The sequence below is a fragment of the Bison bison genome, unplaced genomic scaffold, assembly GCF_000754665.1.
Source record: "Bison bison bison isolate TAMUID 2011002044 unplaced genomic scaffold, Bison_UMD1.0 scf7180017864215, whole genome shotgun sequence".
Classification (NCBI taxonomy): Eukaryota; Metazoa; Chordata; class Mammalia; order Artiodactyla; family Bovidae; genus Bison; species Bison bison.
This window is the reverse complement of record NW_011494787.1, coordinates 12,394,844-12,413,268: the sequence shown is the minus strand read 5'-3', so window position 1 is coordinate 12,413,268 and position 18,425 is coordinate 12,394,844. Positions and strand designations below refer to the sequence as shown.

At 36.0% G+C, this 18,425-nt stretch overlaps 1 protein-coding gene across 3 annotated transcripts in view; it reads left to right on the top strand.

The window, feature by feature from the left end:
- Window positions 1–18,425, top strand: part of IQCB1 (IQ motif containing B1) — a 45,869-nt gene that overhangs the window by 8,623 nt on the left and 18,821 nt on the right. For all 3 annotated transcript variants that reach the window (XM_010845410.1, XM_010845409.1, XM_010845411.1), the window contains exons 6-10: window positions 3,261–3,354; window positions 8,294–8,393; window positions 14,494–14,672; window positions 17,391–17,500; window positions 18,098–18,207. In XM_010845410.1, coding sequence (XP_010843712.1) covers window positions 3,261–3,354; window positions 8,294–8,393; window positions 14,494–14,672; window positions 17,391–17,500; window positions 18,098–18,207 — 593 coding nt within the window. The remainder of the gene's footprint in view (window positions 1–3,260; window positions 3,355–8,293; window positions 8,394–14,493; window positions 14,673–17,390; window positions 17,501–18,097; window positions 18,208–18,425) is intronic.

Here is an 18,425-nt window from a genome sequence, read left to right as displayed (position 1 = left end):
GACTTAGTGATTAAACAACAACTAGAGTATTGGATTTAAACATTTTAGCTACAAAAAAAACCTTTACAGTTGAAAATTTTACAGTGCTGACAAGCATATTGTATGACACTATGCTTTTTGAAGTATCTGCTTTACTACTCAGTTTTGAGCAACACCCATAGATATTTATTTCCATAGCATAATTTCTACTGTAATTAATAGTAGAGGAAAGTATTGTTCTCTAAGCCCAAGGCTTTTCTTTGTTAACTCCAATGGTAAAGAAGAATAAAGGTGAACTTTCTGTTGCTCATTCAGATCCTCTCTGGTCAAAATATTTCAGCCAAAACATTTGGGTTCATATCAGTCCAACAAATATTTCTTGAGTGAATTATGCTGAATACTATATGTACTTTTTTTTTTGACCCATGGATTATTTTGAAGCATGTTGCTTAGTTTCCAGATAGTTGAGGATTTTCTTGATATTTTATTGTTATCAGTTTCTAATTTAATTCTGTCATAGTCAGATAACATACTGTGTCATTTCAGTCCTATGTCTCCTGCATTGGCAGGCAGATTCTTTACCACTGAGCCACCAGGAAAGCCCTGGATCTGATTTCTTTTTCTGGCTGTGCCAAAAACTAACTCTGGATTCTTACACAAATCACTTGGTTTCATTCTTCCTCCGTTTCCTCCTTTGTAAAATGAATTTCCATCTCATGAAGAGCTCAGACCATTATGAAAGCTTTATGTTTTCATCAAAGCACTTTTATTTAATATTCCCCATTTAAAAGCAGTAATAATTATATTATTTTCATTCATATTGTCCTTCAATACTTTCCATAATACTTTCCTATTTGTTACTATGGTGTTTGTATAGAGATAAAAATTTTTTTAGTATATCCATCAAAGGGAGTAAATCAGCTACAAAAAAAAAAAAAAGGGCCCCTTGACCACAGAAGAAATTAAAATTGGTGGATAAAAAACATGATGACAAGAGAAAGAGGATTCAGTGCACAGGCCCAGAAGGGCACAGAAGTAGTGTCCATAATCCAGGCAGGAAGCTACTGTCTGAGTCTATGACTCAGGTGCCAGTGGAGCAGGTGCTGGTGTGATGGACAGGCTGGTTGAGCAGGAGGATTGGCTCTCTTTGACTTCAAGGCCCAGCCTCTGCCTCTGAGCCCATCCAGGTCCTCCTGTAGCACTTGTTTGTTGATGGGTTATCATGGCATCAGCAGCACAGACTAAAACAAAACAGTTTGGACTTTGGTTTAAAATTAATTAAAATTCTGTTTCTGCTGTCAAAAAAGAATAAAAAGAAAACTGAACTTATGTATTAATTCTGTCTACCTAGTTGTTTGTCAGTCATAGTTCAGTTCAGTCCAGTTGGTCAGTCGTGTCCAACTCTTTGCGACCCCATGAATCGCAGCAAGCCAAGCCTCCCTGTCCATCACCAACTCCTGGAGTTCACTCAGACTCACGTCCATCAAGTCAGTGATAACCATCCAGCCATCTCATCCTCTGTCGTCCCTTCTTCTCCTGCCCCCAATCCCTCCCAGCATCAGAGTCTTTTCCAGTGAGTCAACTCTTCACATGAGGTGGCCGAAGTACTGGAGTTTCAGCTTTAGCATCATTCCTTCCAAAGAAATCCCAGGGCTGATCTTCAGAATGGACTGGTTGGATCTCCTTGCAGTCCAAGGGACTCTCAAGAGTCTTCTCCAACACCACAATTCAAAAGCATCAATTCTTCGGCGTTCAGCCTTCTTCACAGTCCAACTCTCACATCCATACACTACCACAGGAAAAACCATAGCCTTGACTAGACGGACCTTTGTTGGCAAAGTAGTACCTCTGCTTTTGAATGTGCTATCTAGGTTGGACATAACTTTCCTTCCAAGTCATATATATATATATTTTTAAATTAGTTGGTATGTTGGTAGTGGAGTACATAGTAGGACATACATAGGATTTTATGGCCTAAACTGAAAACTTGTTAAAATATACATACATACAGGCATACATACATATGTGTATACACACACACACATACATACATACATATATTCTATGTTTAAGAATAGAAAAGCACCTAAGCCAGAATTTTGAGGTGACTTAGGGATAAATTTTGTTAACCGGTCTTAGAGGCCATGAATTTAAGGTTGACATTATCTGATGGGCTTTTAAAAGAAAGTACTAATTTTAGGAACCCAGCAGTATTCTTTGAGATTGGTAGCAGTGAAGATTATGTGCCCTTTCTTTCAGTGAAACTCGCTAAGGCAGTTTATTGGACTAAAGGGATTCTTGATCTAATGTGGCACTTCTTTCTTTTTTGATTATTGTTATATTTGTTAGTACATGTCTGTTTAAGCACCTATCTAACCCTGAACTAGAATAATAGAAAGAAAATGCTTTCATTATTATAAAGAGTAACCATAGCAATCGTATTTTTGTTGTTATTACTTTTATGCCATAGTACATTCAGAACGTGGATGAGATTAATGGCCTTGATATTAACTTTGCAGTAAAATTACATGGCCAGGGAAAGACAGAACTGTGAATGTATTGTTTCTTATTTCCTACTTTGACACATACTCTAATCTAGAATAATTCCTCACTCTGCTTTCCAGAAGGAAAGAAGCAGAAAAAAATTGTCATTTATTTATTGGATAAATATTGATTTAACTGTGTGTTTGAACTGTTTTAGACACTGGGTGTATAGTATGTAATGGGTGTATAGTGGAGAGCTAAATAACATGGTCTCATGCTCTCATGGAGTCATAGAGTAGAAGCTGCAGCTGAAATACACTGAATGCTTTATATATTGACATCTATATGTGCATATTGCAGTGATGTTCAACCCTGGCCGCATACCCAAGTCACCCACTTAATTGTGTAAAAAGTAGATGTCTAGACTTTTAACTTTGGAGATTCACATTTCAGTATGTTTGGACTAAAACCTGTACATAGGTATATTTTTAAAACTCCATAGATGATACTTATGAATGACTGGTATCAAAAAATCCCTAGTGTATCAACTTATAGTTCTTATGCTTCTTATATTGTCCCATTTGACCTCTGAATAGCAACCACTTCTGTTATATATTACTAGCCTTAACCGCAGTTTTATAAATTAAGAAAATAAAAGCTTCAAGATTATATACCTCATAAATAACTAAGATCCAAAAACCTGGTCCTAAGACTCTCCGGAGAGAAGTCTATCTTTTTTATTAATTAAAACAATTACAGTGAAGTCAATTCTTGTGTGTGTGTGTGTGTGTGTTAAGGGTGAAGAAAAAGATGCATTACTACACTTTTTTGAAGTTGTGACTGATTCTCTCTTCTGGCTATTGGGAGGCCATGTTCAACTCATCCAGAATGGTAAGAGAAAAGATTTTTAATGTAACTGATAGTCATTGTAGAGTCACCTGCTATCAGTTTGATTTTTTTTTTTCTAAAAACAAATACTTCATTAAATACAGATAAGTAAATACAGTTAAATAGAATTAAATACAGTTAAATAAAAGCACATTGAAATAACCCCATACACAAAAAGTAAAGGCAAATTTGGATGTTCCAGCTTTATTTTATTTTATTTTTTTTTGGATGTTCCAGCTTTAAACAGACAACATTAACAATAATATTACATTAAGGGGAATATTGCTAAAATAAAACTTTCTCCTTAGTTTTTTCTATGTAGCAAATTTAAGATAAGGCTTAATAATTTTAACAGTTTATTCTAGGGGAAAAGTTTTTTATGTTTGTTTCAAAGATTACAGTTGTGTTTTAGACTTAGTGTGACAGAAATCCTTATGTAAAGAGTATAGATATGATTTAACTCACAGCCTAACTATTGAGGTAAGATTAAGCTTTTATATGGTGACATTTTACTAAACTGGAAAGTTACTTTATAGGCTATTTCTATACTTACATTGAAAAATATAAATATATTGTTAGTTTTATGTTTCCTTAAGACTAGAAAGTAATTTTTAATAATAAGCGTGACAATGTTCCTACCTTCTTGAAAGATTTACTCTAAGAAAAATGTATAGGAATAATATAAGAACATTGATATTTTTAGAAAGTAAAAATTGAGCTGAATATTAATATTTTATTTTTTGCTTTCAGAATTATGCATGTACATAATTTACAGAGTCAGTTCCATAAGGATTATTTAAAACACAGTCCTTGGCCCTCATACGTCTCTCCATTTCCCATTTTCCAAAGGCAATTACTTTCATGCTCAAATACTTCCTTTAAAAAAAAAAAAAGCATTATCTGTTCATTTCCCTTTATGAAAAAAATATTATAAACTTCCCTACTATAAGAACTATTTTACCAAAATGTAAAGAGCTTAGCTACAGTATGGTGTAATACTAAAACCTAGTTAAAAGAGAGACAGCAGGAGACAGAATATGTGAAAAAAGTTTTAAATATGCCATATTCCTTTTCAAAATAATAACTATAACAAAAGTGACAGTATTTCTCAGGTCAATCTGTCAGTTTAAAACACCAATAAAATAGGTATTAAATAGGATGTCCAGTAAGTTTTTCTCTCAAAAGAACCACTTCCTTGGAGAAATGGCTGACTGTATATAGGTATGAGATAGAAAATACGCAAGGTAAGCCAGAGGTATCTTGAATACTAGATAGGAAGGAACCAGTCAAAGTCTGTTAGGATTTTGTGAAAAGCCAACATAAGGAGGCTTCTGCTAGCCAGAAATGGGAAAATTGAACAGTAATGAGGGTAATAACTACAGTGGATTAAAACACATCAATATAGTGAGATTATTAACTTTAACCTTTTTACTATGGGAAGCAGAATAGTTTAACCCCTCTGTACTCATCACTGAGATTCAATCATTATTAACATTTCTCTAATCTTTTTATTACTTATTTCCAGCCACAACTAAAAAGTTAGCATAGGAGTCTGCTAGGGAACCAATTCATTTTGAAAACTGTTAATAAATAAAAGAGTCCATCATTTATACTGCCTTTTCTTACATATTGATGAGGAAAATTTTTTCTTTATAAACATATTCCAGCTAATAAGTGAAAAGGGTATGATAGAATCATGCTGTTTTACAACCTTTAGTGAATTAATTATCCATCACTGTCAACATCTCAAAAGGAGAGACAATCAGATATGAAGTGCCTCATTGTAATGTCTCATTATAACCTCACATATGACATGTATATAACAAAAATTCAAACATGAATCATTTTGAACCTGGAGCTCCAACTACCAATTTGTAGAAGGTCAGAGAAACATTAAATTATACCAGAGGAATGCAGTAAGCAAAAGTAAACTTGGGAAGCTCAAAGGACAGTTGACATAATTTTGTAAACAAATGAACTGCAAGGGGAAAAAGGGTAGAGTAGAAACCCATAAGTTAAAAGAAATTTGAAAGATAACTAGTTACATTGTATGGCTCCTGTTTGGATCCCAGTTAAAGTAAACTTCTGAAAATTCACCAAAAAAATGGCAATGGGAGCAGTGACTGGATATTTGATAAAATCAGGTAATCATAATTATTTAGGTTAGATAATGGCCATATTTTATTTTTTAATAATTCATACATAATATTTTGGGAATATGTATAGAAATATTTCTGGGTAAAATTATTTGATGTCTTGGATTTGCTTTCAGATAAAATGGGAGGCAGGAAATAGATGGGGTAGGTGAAACAAGACTGGCCATGAGTTGATCATTGTTTAAGTTGAGTGACTAATAAATGCAGGGTCATATATACTACTCTTACACATGTTCTAAACTTTAATTTAAAAAAATTGGCAAATATCAGTTTTTGTTGGGAGACCAAATAGTTATCTATACTTGAAAACAATATACTGCTGCTGCTGCTAAGTCTCTTCAGTCATGTCCGATTCTGTGCAACCCCATAGACGGCAGCCCACCAGGCTCCGCCGTCCCTGGGATTCTTCAGGCAAGAACACTGGAGTGGGTTGCCATTTCCTTCTCCAATGCATGAAAGTGAAAAGTGAAAGTGAAGTTGCTCAGTCATGTCCGACTCTTCGTGACCCCAAGACTGCAGCCTACCAGGCTCCTCCGTCCATGGGATTTTCCAGGCAAGAGTACTGGAGTGGGTTGCCATTGCCTTCTCCAAAAATAAATCTTATAATAAAATAAGATAAATGTTATTAAAGTAGAATAACTTCAACAAATTATTTTATCATATTTTTTCCAAAATAGAGAAAAGATATATAAACATTGCATACTACATGATTTCAGTGAATTCAGAATTAAAGAGTTATTAATAAACATCTTTGCTGCTGCTAAGTCACTTTAGTCGTGTCCTACTCTGTGCGACCCCATAGACGGCAGCCCACCAGGCTCCTCCGTCCATGGGATTTTCCAGACAAGAGTAGTGGAGTGGGTTGCCATTGCCTTCTCCGATAAACGTCATTAGGTAGACAAAAATAGAAATATACACTTATCCCAGCTACAGAGAATTTTTCTGCTATTGAAAAATAGAAAATAAAAAACCATAAAAATACTTAATAATATCAGAAGTTTTTTGAAGTTGTTAGATTTTTTAAAATGGTAACTAGTGAAATATTGGATTATGTAAACAGAAATGAAGAACAGTAGTAAGTATGTGAAAGAAATCAAATATGTCCCCTCAGGAGACTGAAAGAGGAAAAAATGTGTAGAAGCTAGGATAGTGTTCACAGAGCTGCCTTGCCAGCATAGCTGATCTCACTTTAATTAAAATTCTAGTCAGTTAATGAACAAAGGACTATTAACTGAAATTTAATGGGAACCTACGCTATTTCTAGACAAACCTAGATAGTGTGTTTTCATCCTGCTTATTTAACTTCTAAGCAGAGTACACCATGTAAAATTCTGGGCTGGATGAAGCACAAACTAGAAATCAAGACTGCTGGGAGAAATATCAATAACCTCATACATGCAGATGACACCACCCTTACGACAGAAAGTGAAGAGGAACTAACGAACCTCTGGATTAAGGTGAAAGAGGAAAACTGGCTTAAAACTCAACATTCAGAAAACTAAGATCATGGCACCTGGTCCCATCATTTCATGGCAAATAGATGGGGAAATAATGGAAACAGTGACAGACTTTATTTTCTTGGGCTCCAAAATCACTGCAGATGGTGACTGCAGCCATGAAATTAAAAGACGCTTGCTCCTTGGAAGAAAGGCTGTGACAAACCTAGACAGCATATTAAAAAGCAGAGACATCACTTGGCCGACAAAGGTCCGTTTAGGCAAAGCTATGGTTTTTCCAGTAGTCCTGTACAGATGTGAGAGTTAAACCATAAAAGAAGGCTGAGGGCCAAAGAATTGATGCTTTGAAACTGTGATGTTGGAGAAGACTCTTGGGAGTCCCTTAGACTGCAAGATCAAACCAGTCAGTCCTGAAAGAAATCAACCCTGAATATTCACCGAAAGGACTGATGCTGAAGCTGAAGCACCAGTACTTCGGCTACCTGATGTGAAGAGCAAATTCATTGAAAAAGATCCTGATGCTGGGAAAGATTGAGGGCAGGAGGAGAAGGGGATGACAGAGGACAAGATCGCTGGATACATCACTAAGTTAATGGACTTAAGTTTGAGCAAACTCTAGGAGATAGTGAAGGACAGGGAAGCCTGGCGTGCTTCAGTCCATAGCATCACAAGGAGTCTGACATGACTTAGCAATTGAACATAACAACAACCGTGTTCTAGGACATTTTACAGTAGTCTGTGAGAGAATTGTTAGTTTTCACTTTACAGGGGAAGAACATTTTCTGAGAGGTTAAATGACTTACATAAGCATATAGTGCCAGGTCTTCATAACTGGCCATTCAGAGCCTAAAAATTACAAACCAAATATTCCTCTGGGTAGTTAGTGATTTTATTATTATTTAAGACAAGGTATTAGCAAATATGGTACATTATATAACAATTAAATTTTTAAGTACATGAGCTGCTGATTATAATCATCTGAACTATTGCTATTCCTTCATATTCTCTTTTTCACAGAAAATGTGATTGTCTTCAATGAAATCAGTGTTAGAAAAGGAGACTCAGTTTTAGGATATGTTATATTTTATTTTTAATTTAAGGGAAGATAATGATACATTCTTAGCTTACTGTTTATTTGTAATTGTCCATAAAAATGGAATAAATGCCTTATTATGGTTATGGAAAAAACAAGTATAACTTTATTGCAAAGTATATCAAGGCAGGAAGTTTAGCAGAAATGATTATGCTTTGATCTGGTTTTGAAAAGACAAGTAAATCCCAGTTGTATCATCATAGAATCGTAATCTTTCTTTTTTTCTCTTTTTTTAGTACTGAAAAGTGATCATTTCTTGCGCTTACTGCAAACTGATAATGTTCAAATAGGATCTATGGTCATGACTCTGCTACAGAACATACTGCAGATCAATAGGTGACTTGGCTTTATAAAATATATAGAATTTTTTTGTTTTTGATGAGAAGCATTGCCAGTTTTACTAAAATCAGTTGTATATGACTTATATATAACATTTAAGAAGCTTTGTTATTACCATTATTTTTTTAATGAATATAAAAAATATAAAATACTGTAAAAGAAAGTTTATTACTGAATTTATATCTTATTTCAGAACTTAAGATTTTAGCCCTATCTCAGTCTTAGAGAAGAAAAATTACTGTGATATCTGAAGGAGAATATTGGGATCACGATAATAAATAACTAATCAAATAGCATCACTGACTCAATGGACATGAATCTGAGCAAACTTCAGGAGATAGTGAAGGACAGGGAAGCCTGGCATGCTGCAGTTTATGGGGTTACAGAGAGTCAGACACGACTTAGTGACTGAACAATCATGTACTTATTTAGCAGACTGCAAGCTCAGTATTTGCCAAGTGCTATGCCCTTCTAGAGTATAAAAGAAGTTATAGACAAATTTTCCCAGGTTAAAATAGAAAGGCAGAGTAAACACTGTTGAAATCATTGATTTTTTTCAGCTCAATATGGATTTGTTAAGTATCTAGTATATGTGCCAAGTATTGTCTATCATTGGATTTATAAAATCGATTAAGATATGAACCTTATCTTCAAATAGCTTACAGTATAGTGGAAGAGACTAATACATAAATACAACTATATTACAGGGTAATAAGGTACAATGTTAATTAAGTATTAAGAGGCGCTCCTAAACCAAACTGAGGTGGGGGATACTTCCAGGAGAATGTAACACCTGAGATGAAACTGAGATAAATAGATGAGGAGAATGTAATACTGAGATGAAGGATGAGAAATTAACCAGTGAGGAGAAGAGAAAACAATATTCTAGGCAGAGGTAACAACATAAGCAAATGCACAGAAATAAGAAACAACATACAGAACGTGAAAAGTAGGCTAGAGTTCATAAGACAAGATATCATGGAAGAGAGAGCTGCACAAAGAACCCCAGAGATCTGCAGAATCCCCTTCAAGTTTTCAGTAGAGTATTGATCAGCACATGCATTTGAGGAAACTGCTCGATGTCTTGGAAACAGTAATCCAGAAGGATTAAAAGGAGCAGTACCAGAAACTCAAACAGAGCTAGAATGCTGCCTGATCCAGCTGCACAACTGGAAAACTTCATGAAAAATGGAGCATTAGGTAGAGTACTCAGGATAGTTTCATCTTGGTAGTGGGGAATAATAGCACTAGACTGAGCACTACTGTAGATCATCTAAACAATAAAAGCAAGATCTGAAAGGATCAAATTATTCCCAGTCAGTTTCACTTCATGTGGTTATTGAAACTGCCTACATCTTAAAATAGTGTACAAAGGCAGGAAGTTTAGCAGAAATGGTCATACTTTGATTTGGCATTAATAAGATGAGAAAATCAAACTTGGGCCATCATAGAATCTCTGTTTTGATTTCTTTTTCCCCCCCTCTCTTCCTTTAGTAATAAAAAGTAATCATTTCTTGCAGGAATCATTTCTGCAAACTGATGATGTTCAGATAGGATCTATAGTCATAACTATGTATAAAATTCTAGAAAAGGTAAACTAATTTATAGTGACAGAGGTGTAAATAAGGTGCCAGGGAGGGTAAGTGGAGGAGGAGTACAGTGAAACAAAAGGAAACTTTAAGGGGTGATGGATATATTCATTATCTTTATTGCGATGGGGGAATGTCAAAACTTACCAAATTATACATTTAAATATGTGCAGTTTGCTGTATATCAGTTATACTTTAATGAAGCTGGTCAAAATAAAAAAATCATCATGTCTTGATGAACATTTTGATATGGAATGAAATAAAAGATGAATTCAGGTATGATACCAAGTTTTCTGTATTGAATAGTAGACAGTGGTATCAGTTCAGTTGCTCAGTCGTGTCTGACCCTCTGCGACCCCATGGACTGCAGCACACAGGCTTCCCAGTCTATCACCAGATCCCAGAACTTGCTCAAACTCATGTCCATCAAGTCAGTGATGCCATCCAACCATCTCACCCTCTGTTCTTCCTTTGTCCTCCCGCCTCCGTTCTTTCCCGGCATCAGGGTCTTTTCTGAGTCAGTTCTTTTCATCAGGTGGCCAAAGTACTGGAGTTTCAGCTTCAGCATCAGTCCTTCCAATGAATATTCAGGACAGATTTCCTTTGCAATTGACTGATTTGATCTCCTTGCAGTCCAAAGGACTCTGAAGAGTCTTCTCCAACACCACAGTTCCAAAGCATCAATTCTTGGGCACTCAGCGTTTTTTATAGTCCAACTCTCACAACCATACATGACTACTGGAAAAACCATAGCTTTGAGTTGGCAGACCTTCGTTGGCAAAGTAACGTCTCTGCTTTTTAATATGCCTTCTACGTTTGTCACAGCTTTTTTTCCCAAGGAGCAAGCATCTTTTAATTTCATGGCTGCAGTCATCTGCAGTGATTCTGGAGCCCCAAAAAATAGTCTGTCACTGTTTCCATTATTTCCCCATCTATTTGCCCTGAAATGATGGGACCAGGTGCCATGATCTTAGTTTTCTGAATGTTGAGTTTTAAGCCAACTTTTTCACTCTCCTCTTTGACTTTCTTCAAGAGGCTCTTTAGTTCCTCTTCGCTTTCTGCCATAAGGGTGGTGTCATCTGAATTTCTGAGGTTATTGATATTTCTCCCAGAAATCTTGATTTCAGCTTGTGCTTCATCCAGTCTGGCATTTTGCATGGTGTACTCTGCATAGACGTTAAATAAGCAGGGTGACAATATACAGCCTTGATGTACACCTTTTCCTATTTGGAACCAGTCTGTTGTTCCATGTCCAGTTCTAACTTGCTTCTTGACCTGCATACAGATTTCTCAGGAGGCAGGTCAGATGGTCTGGTATTCCCATCTCTTGAAGAATTTTCCACAGTTTGTTGTGATCCACACAGTCAAAGGCTTTGGTATAGTCAGTAAAGCAGAAGTGGATATTTTTCTGGAACTCTCTTGCTTTTTCTATGATCCACTGGATGTTGGCAATTTAATCTCTGGTTCCTCTTCACATACTGTTGAAGCCTGACTTGGAGAATTTTAACCATTACTTTGCTAGCATGTGAGATGAGTGCAATTGTGCAGTAGTTTGAGCATTCTTTGGCATTGCCTTTCTTTGGATTGGAATGAAAACTGACCTTTTCCAGTGCTGTGGCCACTGCTGAGTTTTCCAAATTTGCTGGCATATTGAGTGCATCACTTTCACATCTAAATCACATCAAATCCTAAAATCATCTTTTAGGATTTGAAATAGCTCAACTGGAATTCCATCACCTCCACTAGCATTCGTAGTGATGCTTCCTAAGGCCCACTTGACTTCTCATTCCAGGATGTCTGGCTCTAGGTGGGTGATCACACTATCATGATTATCTGGGTCATGAAGATCTTTTTTATATAGTTCTTCTGTGTATTCTTGCCACCTCTTCTTAGCCAAAACAGATTCAATATTGGTTTGTCCAACATAGACAGATATGTTCAGCAGGTAGAGAAACAAGAGTGCATGCAAAGATTTGTGCACACAAATGTTTATAGCAGCTTTATCTGTAATAGTCAAAGACAAGACAACTCAAATGTCCACTGACAGTGAATAGGACTTGTGGAAGAGATCTGGACTAGAATTATGGACTTACGAATTATCAGGCTAAAAAGTATAGTTAAAAACATGAGAGAAGAGCTCAGTGAAAAATATGAATTGAGTAAGAAAAGAAATTGGCCCAAAATGGAATTCTAGGGAGTAACCTTTTAGGGGTGTACTGGAAAGCCTACAAAGAAAACAACAACAACAAAAAAAGGTCAAAAATCTGTAAACAGAGGATGGAAGAAGACCAGAATAACCTTTTTCCACAAAAGCTGAATAGTGGAAAATATCAGTTATAAACATTCATGGTTATTTTTTCTAACTGGACAAAAGTTTATTTATATTTTTGAGTAAGAGTCTGTTTGCATTGCTCTCAGATAGGAATCCTTGCCATTATTTGCTTTCTACAAGCCAACATCTGGTTTTTTTTTTTTCTTTTTTAAATTGGTAGAAAATTGCTTTACAGTACAGTGTTGGTTTCTGTCATATAACAACATGAATCAGTCATAATTATATATATCCCCTCCCTCCTGAACCTTCCTCCTGTCCCCACAGGTCACTTCTCTAGGTCATCACAGAGTGCCAGGCTGGGGTCCCTTTGTTATATAGCAAATTCCCAGTGACTATCTGTTTTACACATGATAGTTGTAAATATGTCAATACTACTTTCTCAGTTCGTTCCACCCTCAACTTGCACCACTGTGTCCACAAGTCATTCACTGCTAAGTTCATCAGTACCATTTTTCTAGATTCCATATATATGCATTAATATATAATACTTGTTTTTCTCTTTCTGACTTGTTTCACTGTGTATAAGAGGCTTTAGGTTCATCCACTTCACTACAACTGACTCAAATTCATTCCTTTTTATGGCTGAGTAATATTCTATTGTTTATACATATTCTTTTTTATTACATCTTTTTTAATAATTAAATTTATTTCATTTTAATTGAAGGATAATTGCTCTACATTATTGTTTTGGTTTCTGCCAAACATCAGCATGAATTAGCCATAGATATACCTATGTCCTCTCTCTTGAACCTCCCTCCCGCCTCTGTCCCTATCCCACCCTCTAGGTTGTTACAGAGCCCCAGTTTGAGTTCCCTGAGTCACACAGCAAATCCCATTGGCTATCTGTTTTACATATGGTAATATATATATGTTTTGTGTTACTCTCTCCATACATCCCATCCTCTCCTTCCTCCCTACCCCACTGCCCTATGTCTATAAGTCTGTTCTCTTATGTCCTGTCTGCATTGCTACCCTGCAAATAGGTTCAACCGTACCATCTTTCTAGATTCCATATATATGCATTGATATACAACATTTGTTTTTCTCTTTCTGACCTAGTTCACTTTGTATAATATGCTGTATGTTCATCCACCTCATTAGAACTGACTCAAGTGTGTTCCTTTTTATGGCTGAGTAATATTCCGTTGTATATATATTACCACAGCTTCCTTACCCATTCATCTGTCAGTGGACACCTAGGCTGCTTCCATGTCCTAGCTATTATAAATACTGCTGCAATGAACATTGGGATACATGTGTCTTTTAGAATTGCAATTTTCTCGGGGACTATGCCCAGGACTGGGATTGCTAGGTCATACTGTAGATTTATTCCTAGTTTTTTAAGGAATCTCCATACTGTTTTCCATAATGGTTGTGTCAGTTTACATTCCCACCAACAGTGCAGGAGGGTTCCCTTTTCTCCACATCCTCTCCAGCATTATTGTTTTGTAGATTTTTTGGTGATAGCCATTCTGACTGGTGTGCGGTGATACCTCATTGTAGTTTTGATTTGTATTTCTGTGATAATCAGCAGTGTTGAGCATCTTTTTATGCAATAGCTACTTTTACAGAATTGTAAAATATCCTAATCAGTAGTAAATGGATAATCAAAGGAACATACCCCTAGAAAATCATATACTGCTTGGTGGGGTGAGTAAATGGACGCCTAGTAATTCCTTTTGACTGTTTATGAGTTTCAGATAATTTTTCATGACATCAGTAATGCAACATGAAGTTGTTGTGTAATGACGGAATACTAAAAGAAAAATTTCCTCCTGAGTATATGATAATTGATTTTCTATAACATGTTTGTCTTCATCCATCATTAAGCAATGAACCATGTACTTACTGTCCTGTGATTTTCCTTTTATTATTGCTTGAAACTTTTGAACCATCTGTTTACTATTTTGCACATTAATCTTTCTCCAATAATTGATTGCAGGTTTCTTTGACTACTTTGTATTCACTATTTTACTTGGCATGGTGCCTTACATACAATAAGAATTCAATTAGTTGATGTGATATATTCTTGAAACTAAGCTAGCCACTTAAAATATTGGTTAATTTCCTGGATCAGTCCATAGATATTAAGTTGCTGCACCTTTTTTGTTTAATTTGTTGTGATACTGATCCATCATTTAGTAATGGTACATTTTTTATTCTTTTATTCTATTAGTGGTGATTTACTCAGAATAGAAGGGAAAATCCTGCATTCAATTTTAGATGAAGTTGTTTTCAAACTTTTATCAACTCCTAGTCCAGTCATAAGAGGTACTGCTACAAAGCTACTACTGTTGATGGCTGAATCCCATCAGGAAATTTTGATTTTACTGAGACTAAGTGCCTGCTACAAAGGTAATACATATATTCTTTCTTTTCTTGAGATTTTTAAAAAGAACATTTTTATTGATGGTATATGGAAAACAAAATACCTGTGTTGTGAAAAAGTCATTAAAGCATGCAGATAAAAACTCTGTCACAACAGGTAACAATTCAGGGGAAAAACTATATAATCCAGCCATCTTCATATCTCAACAGATGGCATATGATACTTTATCGATGAGGTTACAGTGAATAATTTGCTCCCTTCCTCACAAAAGATTGTGTGTTAAATATGCCATATAGTGTAATAACATAATGACCGAAAAGATCAGTGATCTTCCCTAACTTTATTGAGAAAATAGAGCTTTGCTTGAGAGCTTGACAGCCTTTTAATCTTTACATCATTTATTAATTACTCTTTACCTCCTATACTGCCTTTCCTCAAAGACAAAAAAAATCCCCATCACCCCCAAAATCATGTGAATAAAAATTCAGAAACTTGAGAAGGAAAGGGTTCAGTGTATTACCGTTACCTTATGATAGCTTTTCTTTAATTGAGCATTTACTATAAGTCAGATACTATTCTGCATACCTTATGTGTATTAGAATATTTAATATTCATAACAACCCTGTGAGATGTTTGCTATCCTCATTATATAGCAGTGGAAACAAAAGTGTGGAACATGTAGGTAATTTATCCAAAATCACTCAGTTGTTTTTTTTTTCCAACTGCTAAGCAAAGTTTAATGTGAGCTTTTATTTCTTTGTTAGGCAGAGTCATGAATTTATTACAATATATTTTCTTATTCAGTATGGTCAAGAAATAGGTTTCTAGTTCATTAAGTATCTTATTAATATAGAGTTATATATTAATAATAATAATTTATATTATATATTGGAGAAGGAAATGACAACCTACTCCAGTATTCTTGCCTGGAGAATCCCTTGCACAGAGGAGCCTAGCCAGGCTGTAGCCCATGGGGTCACAAAGAGTCGGACAAGACTGAGCAACTAACTATATTGTATACAAAATTTCAAGAATTAGAATACAATGTGATATATTTAATGGACTTCCCAGGTAGTGGTGGTAAAGAATCCCCCTGCCAATGCAGGAGACACAAGAGATGCAAGTACAGTCCTTGGTTGGGAACATCCCCTGGAGGAGGGCATGGCAATCCACTCAAGTATTGTTCCCTGGAAAATGCTATGGACAGAGGAGTCTAGCAGGCTACAGTCATAGGGTTTCAAAGAGTCTGTCGGACATGACTGAAGGGACTTAATACACACAGACGTGAGTGACATACCTTACTTGAGTCATTACTGTGAACTTTGTGAGAGAGAAGTCCCAGTAATAAAACTCTAGATGATACTATGCTGCTGCTGCTGCTAAGTCGCTTCAGTCGTGTCCGACTCTGTGCAGCCCCATAGATGGCAGCCCACCAGGCTCCCCCATCCCTGGGATTCTCCAGGCAAGAACGCTGGAGTGGGTTGCCATTTCCTTTTGCAATGCATGAAAGTGAAAAGTGAAAGTGAAGTCGCTCAGTCGTGTCCTACTCTTAGCGACCTCATGGACTGCAGCCTACCAGGCTCCTCCATCCATGGGATTTTCCAGGCAAGAGTACTGGAGTGGGTTGCCATTGCCTTCTCCAGGTACTATGCTAGATACATATTCTTTCTGTAATTTTATTTCTTCTATAGAAATGTGAATGCCCAACAGAGTTCATTATAAAGGAATTCTATCTTAATCTGTCTCCCTTTCTTTCTCAACAGTAGAACTTATTCAGTTTCCTCAAGATATTTTACAGTTATTAATACTGTTGAGAACTTGAGTCTTAAAGTAGAAGACATGGAAAGACCCATATATTGCTATGGTGTGCTTAGATACTCAGTCGTGTCCAACTCTTTGCAACTCCCTGGACTGTAGCCCTCCAGGCTCCTCTGTCCATGGGTATTCTCCAGGCAAGAATACTGGAGTAAGTTGCCATTTCCTCCTCCAGGGGATCTTCCCAATCTAGGGATCCCAGGTCTCCTGCATTGCAGGCGGATTCTTCAGCATCTGAGCCCCCAAGGGGAAGCCCAGTTGTACACTCCAAGCCCATTCTCTTGCTTATGTATATTGCACACATACATTATAATAATCATTCCTCCATGCCTTAGAAATAGTACTTATTTTGTAACTTACATTACTACTCAGTTTTAATTTGGGATGGAAGTGCAGTATTTTAATGTTATAACACTTCTATAATAAATGCTCAGGAGCCTATTAATTAACCCCATATCACATACATTGTTGATATTTTTATTTAATAATAACTTCCTTTAATTAATAGTAACTAATAGCCAGCTTCAGTACTTCCACAGGATAGGCATTTACTCAGTATATATTCAATATCTTTTAAAAATGTTCTCGTGTAAGGTATTTATGTTGGAACAGGAAAAAATATATATATAACTTTACCCTTTGACTTAGCATAATGATTCCACTCTCCTCCCTGTTTTTTCTAATTAAAGAGATTGACTAAGCAGATTTTGCATCAGATCTCACAAGTAAATACCTCAGAACTGTTAGGACAGTGGAATATCTTAAAGACCTCTATCTAGAAGTTTTTGAGAAAAAGAAAAAGAAAAATCATGTGATTAATCTTGTTATTTTCATTTGTTTCTAAACTATACATTTTAACCTCAAATTCTGATTAGATAACAAAATCATATTTTATTATTAATAGTTATGCCTTTGTTATTCCATTTCAGGACTTAGAAGTCTACTAAATAAACAAGAACCTGGGACAGAGTTTAGTCAAGAACTTAGACAGCTCATTGGTCTTTTAAGCCCTAAGGCCTGTCAGGAAGTAAAAGACCAGGTATTGAATTATAAAAATAATTTGCATATTTACTAAAATTTCAGTAAACAATTTAGTTTGAAAATACTGGCTAGTAGTAGTCTCCTGAATCTTTTATTTGCTTTCTCTTCCCCTTCCTTTACTTATTCTCCCCTAAAATCCAGAGCAGCTATTGTTTGATGAGAGAAGTTGTTTTATGTTCTAAATTTTTAACCCTAGAGCCTTTTTTTTTAATCTATACAGAGTCCTTCATACCCTTGTATCTTTGAATAAGTGAAGCTAAGCATCAGAATGGAAGCAAAGATGTTAAAGCATTAAATAAGCAAAATTGTGAAATCCCTGTAATGAGAATGGAAGTGATATTAATTAGGGAGAATTTGAAGCTGACCAGACTGCATCTTGAATACCTTTTAGATATTGCCTAACTGAGCCTCCTTTGGGAGATGAGGTTTAATATTCTTAGGCTGTTCCTGTCCTGGGTTTATACAAATGTTGCCTTCTGCTCAACTTATTAAAGATGGAGATTAATACTTGCCCAGGCTGATATTTTAAGAAGTAAACTTCTAAAAACAACTTGCCTAGGGATATCTTTAAATTAATTCTGGCCTTTAATTTCAGAAACAACATAAAGCAGCTTGCTTGATTCAAGCTTATTGGAAGGGTTTCCAGACTAGAAAGAGATTGAAGAAGCTTCCATCTGCTGTGATTACTTTGCAGAGGAGTTTCAGGTAAAAAATTTGGGTGAGAGGATTGATGATCTGAGAGGGCTGCTGCTGCTGCTAAGTCGCTTCCGTCGTGTCCGACTCTGTGTGACCCCATAGACGGCAGCCCACCAGGCTCCCCCGTCCCTGGAATTCTCCAGGCAAGAACACTGGAGTGGGTTGCTATTTCTTTCTCCGGTGCATGAAAGTGAAAAGTGAAAGTGAAGTTGCTCAGTCATGTCCCT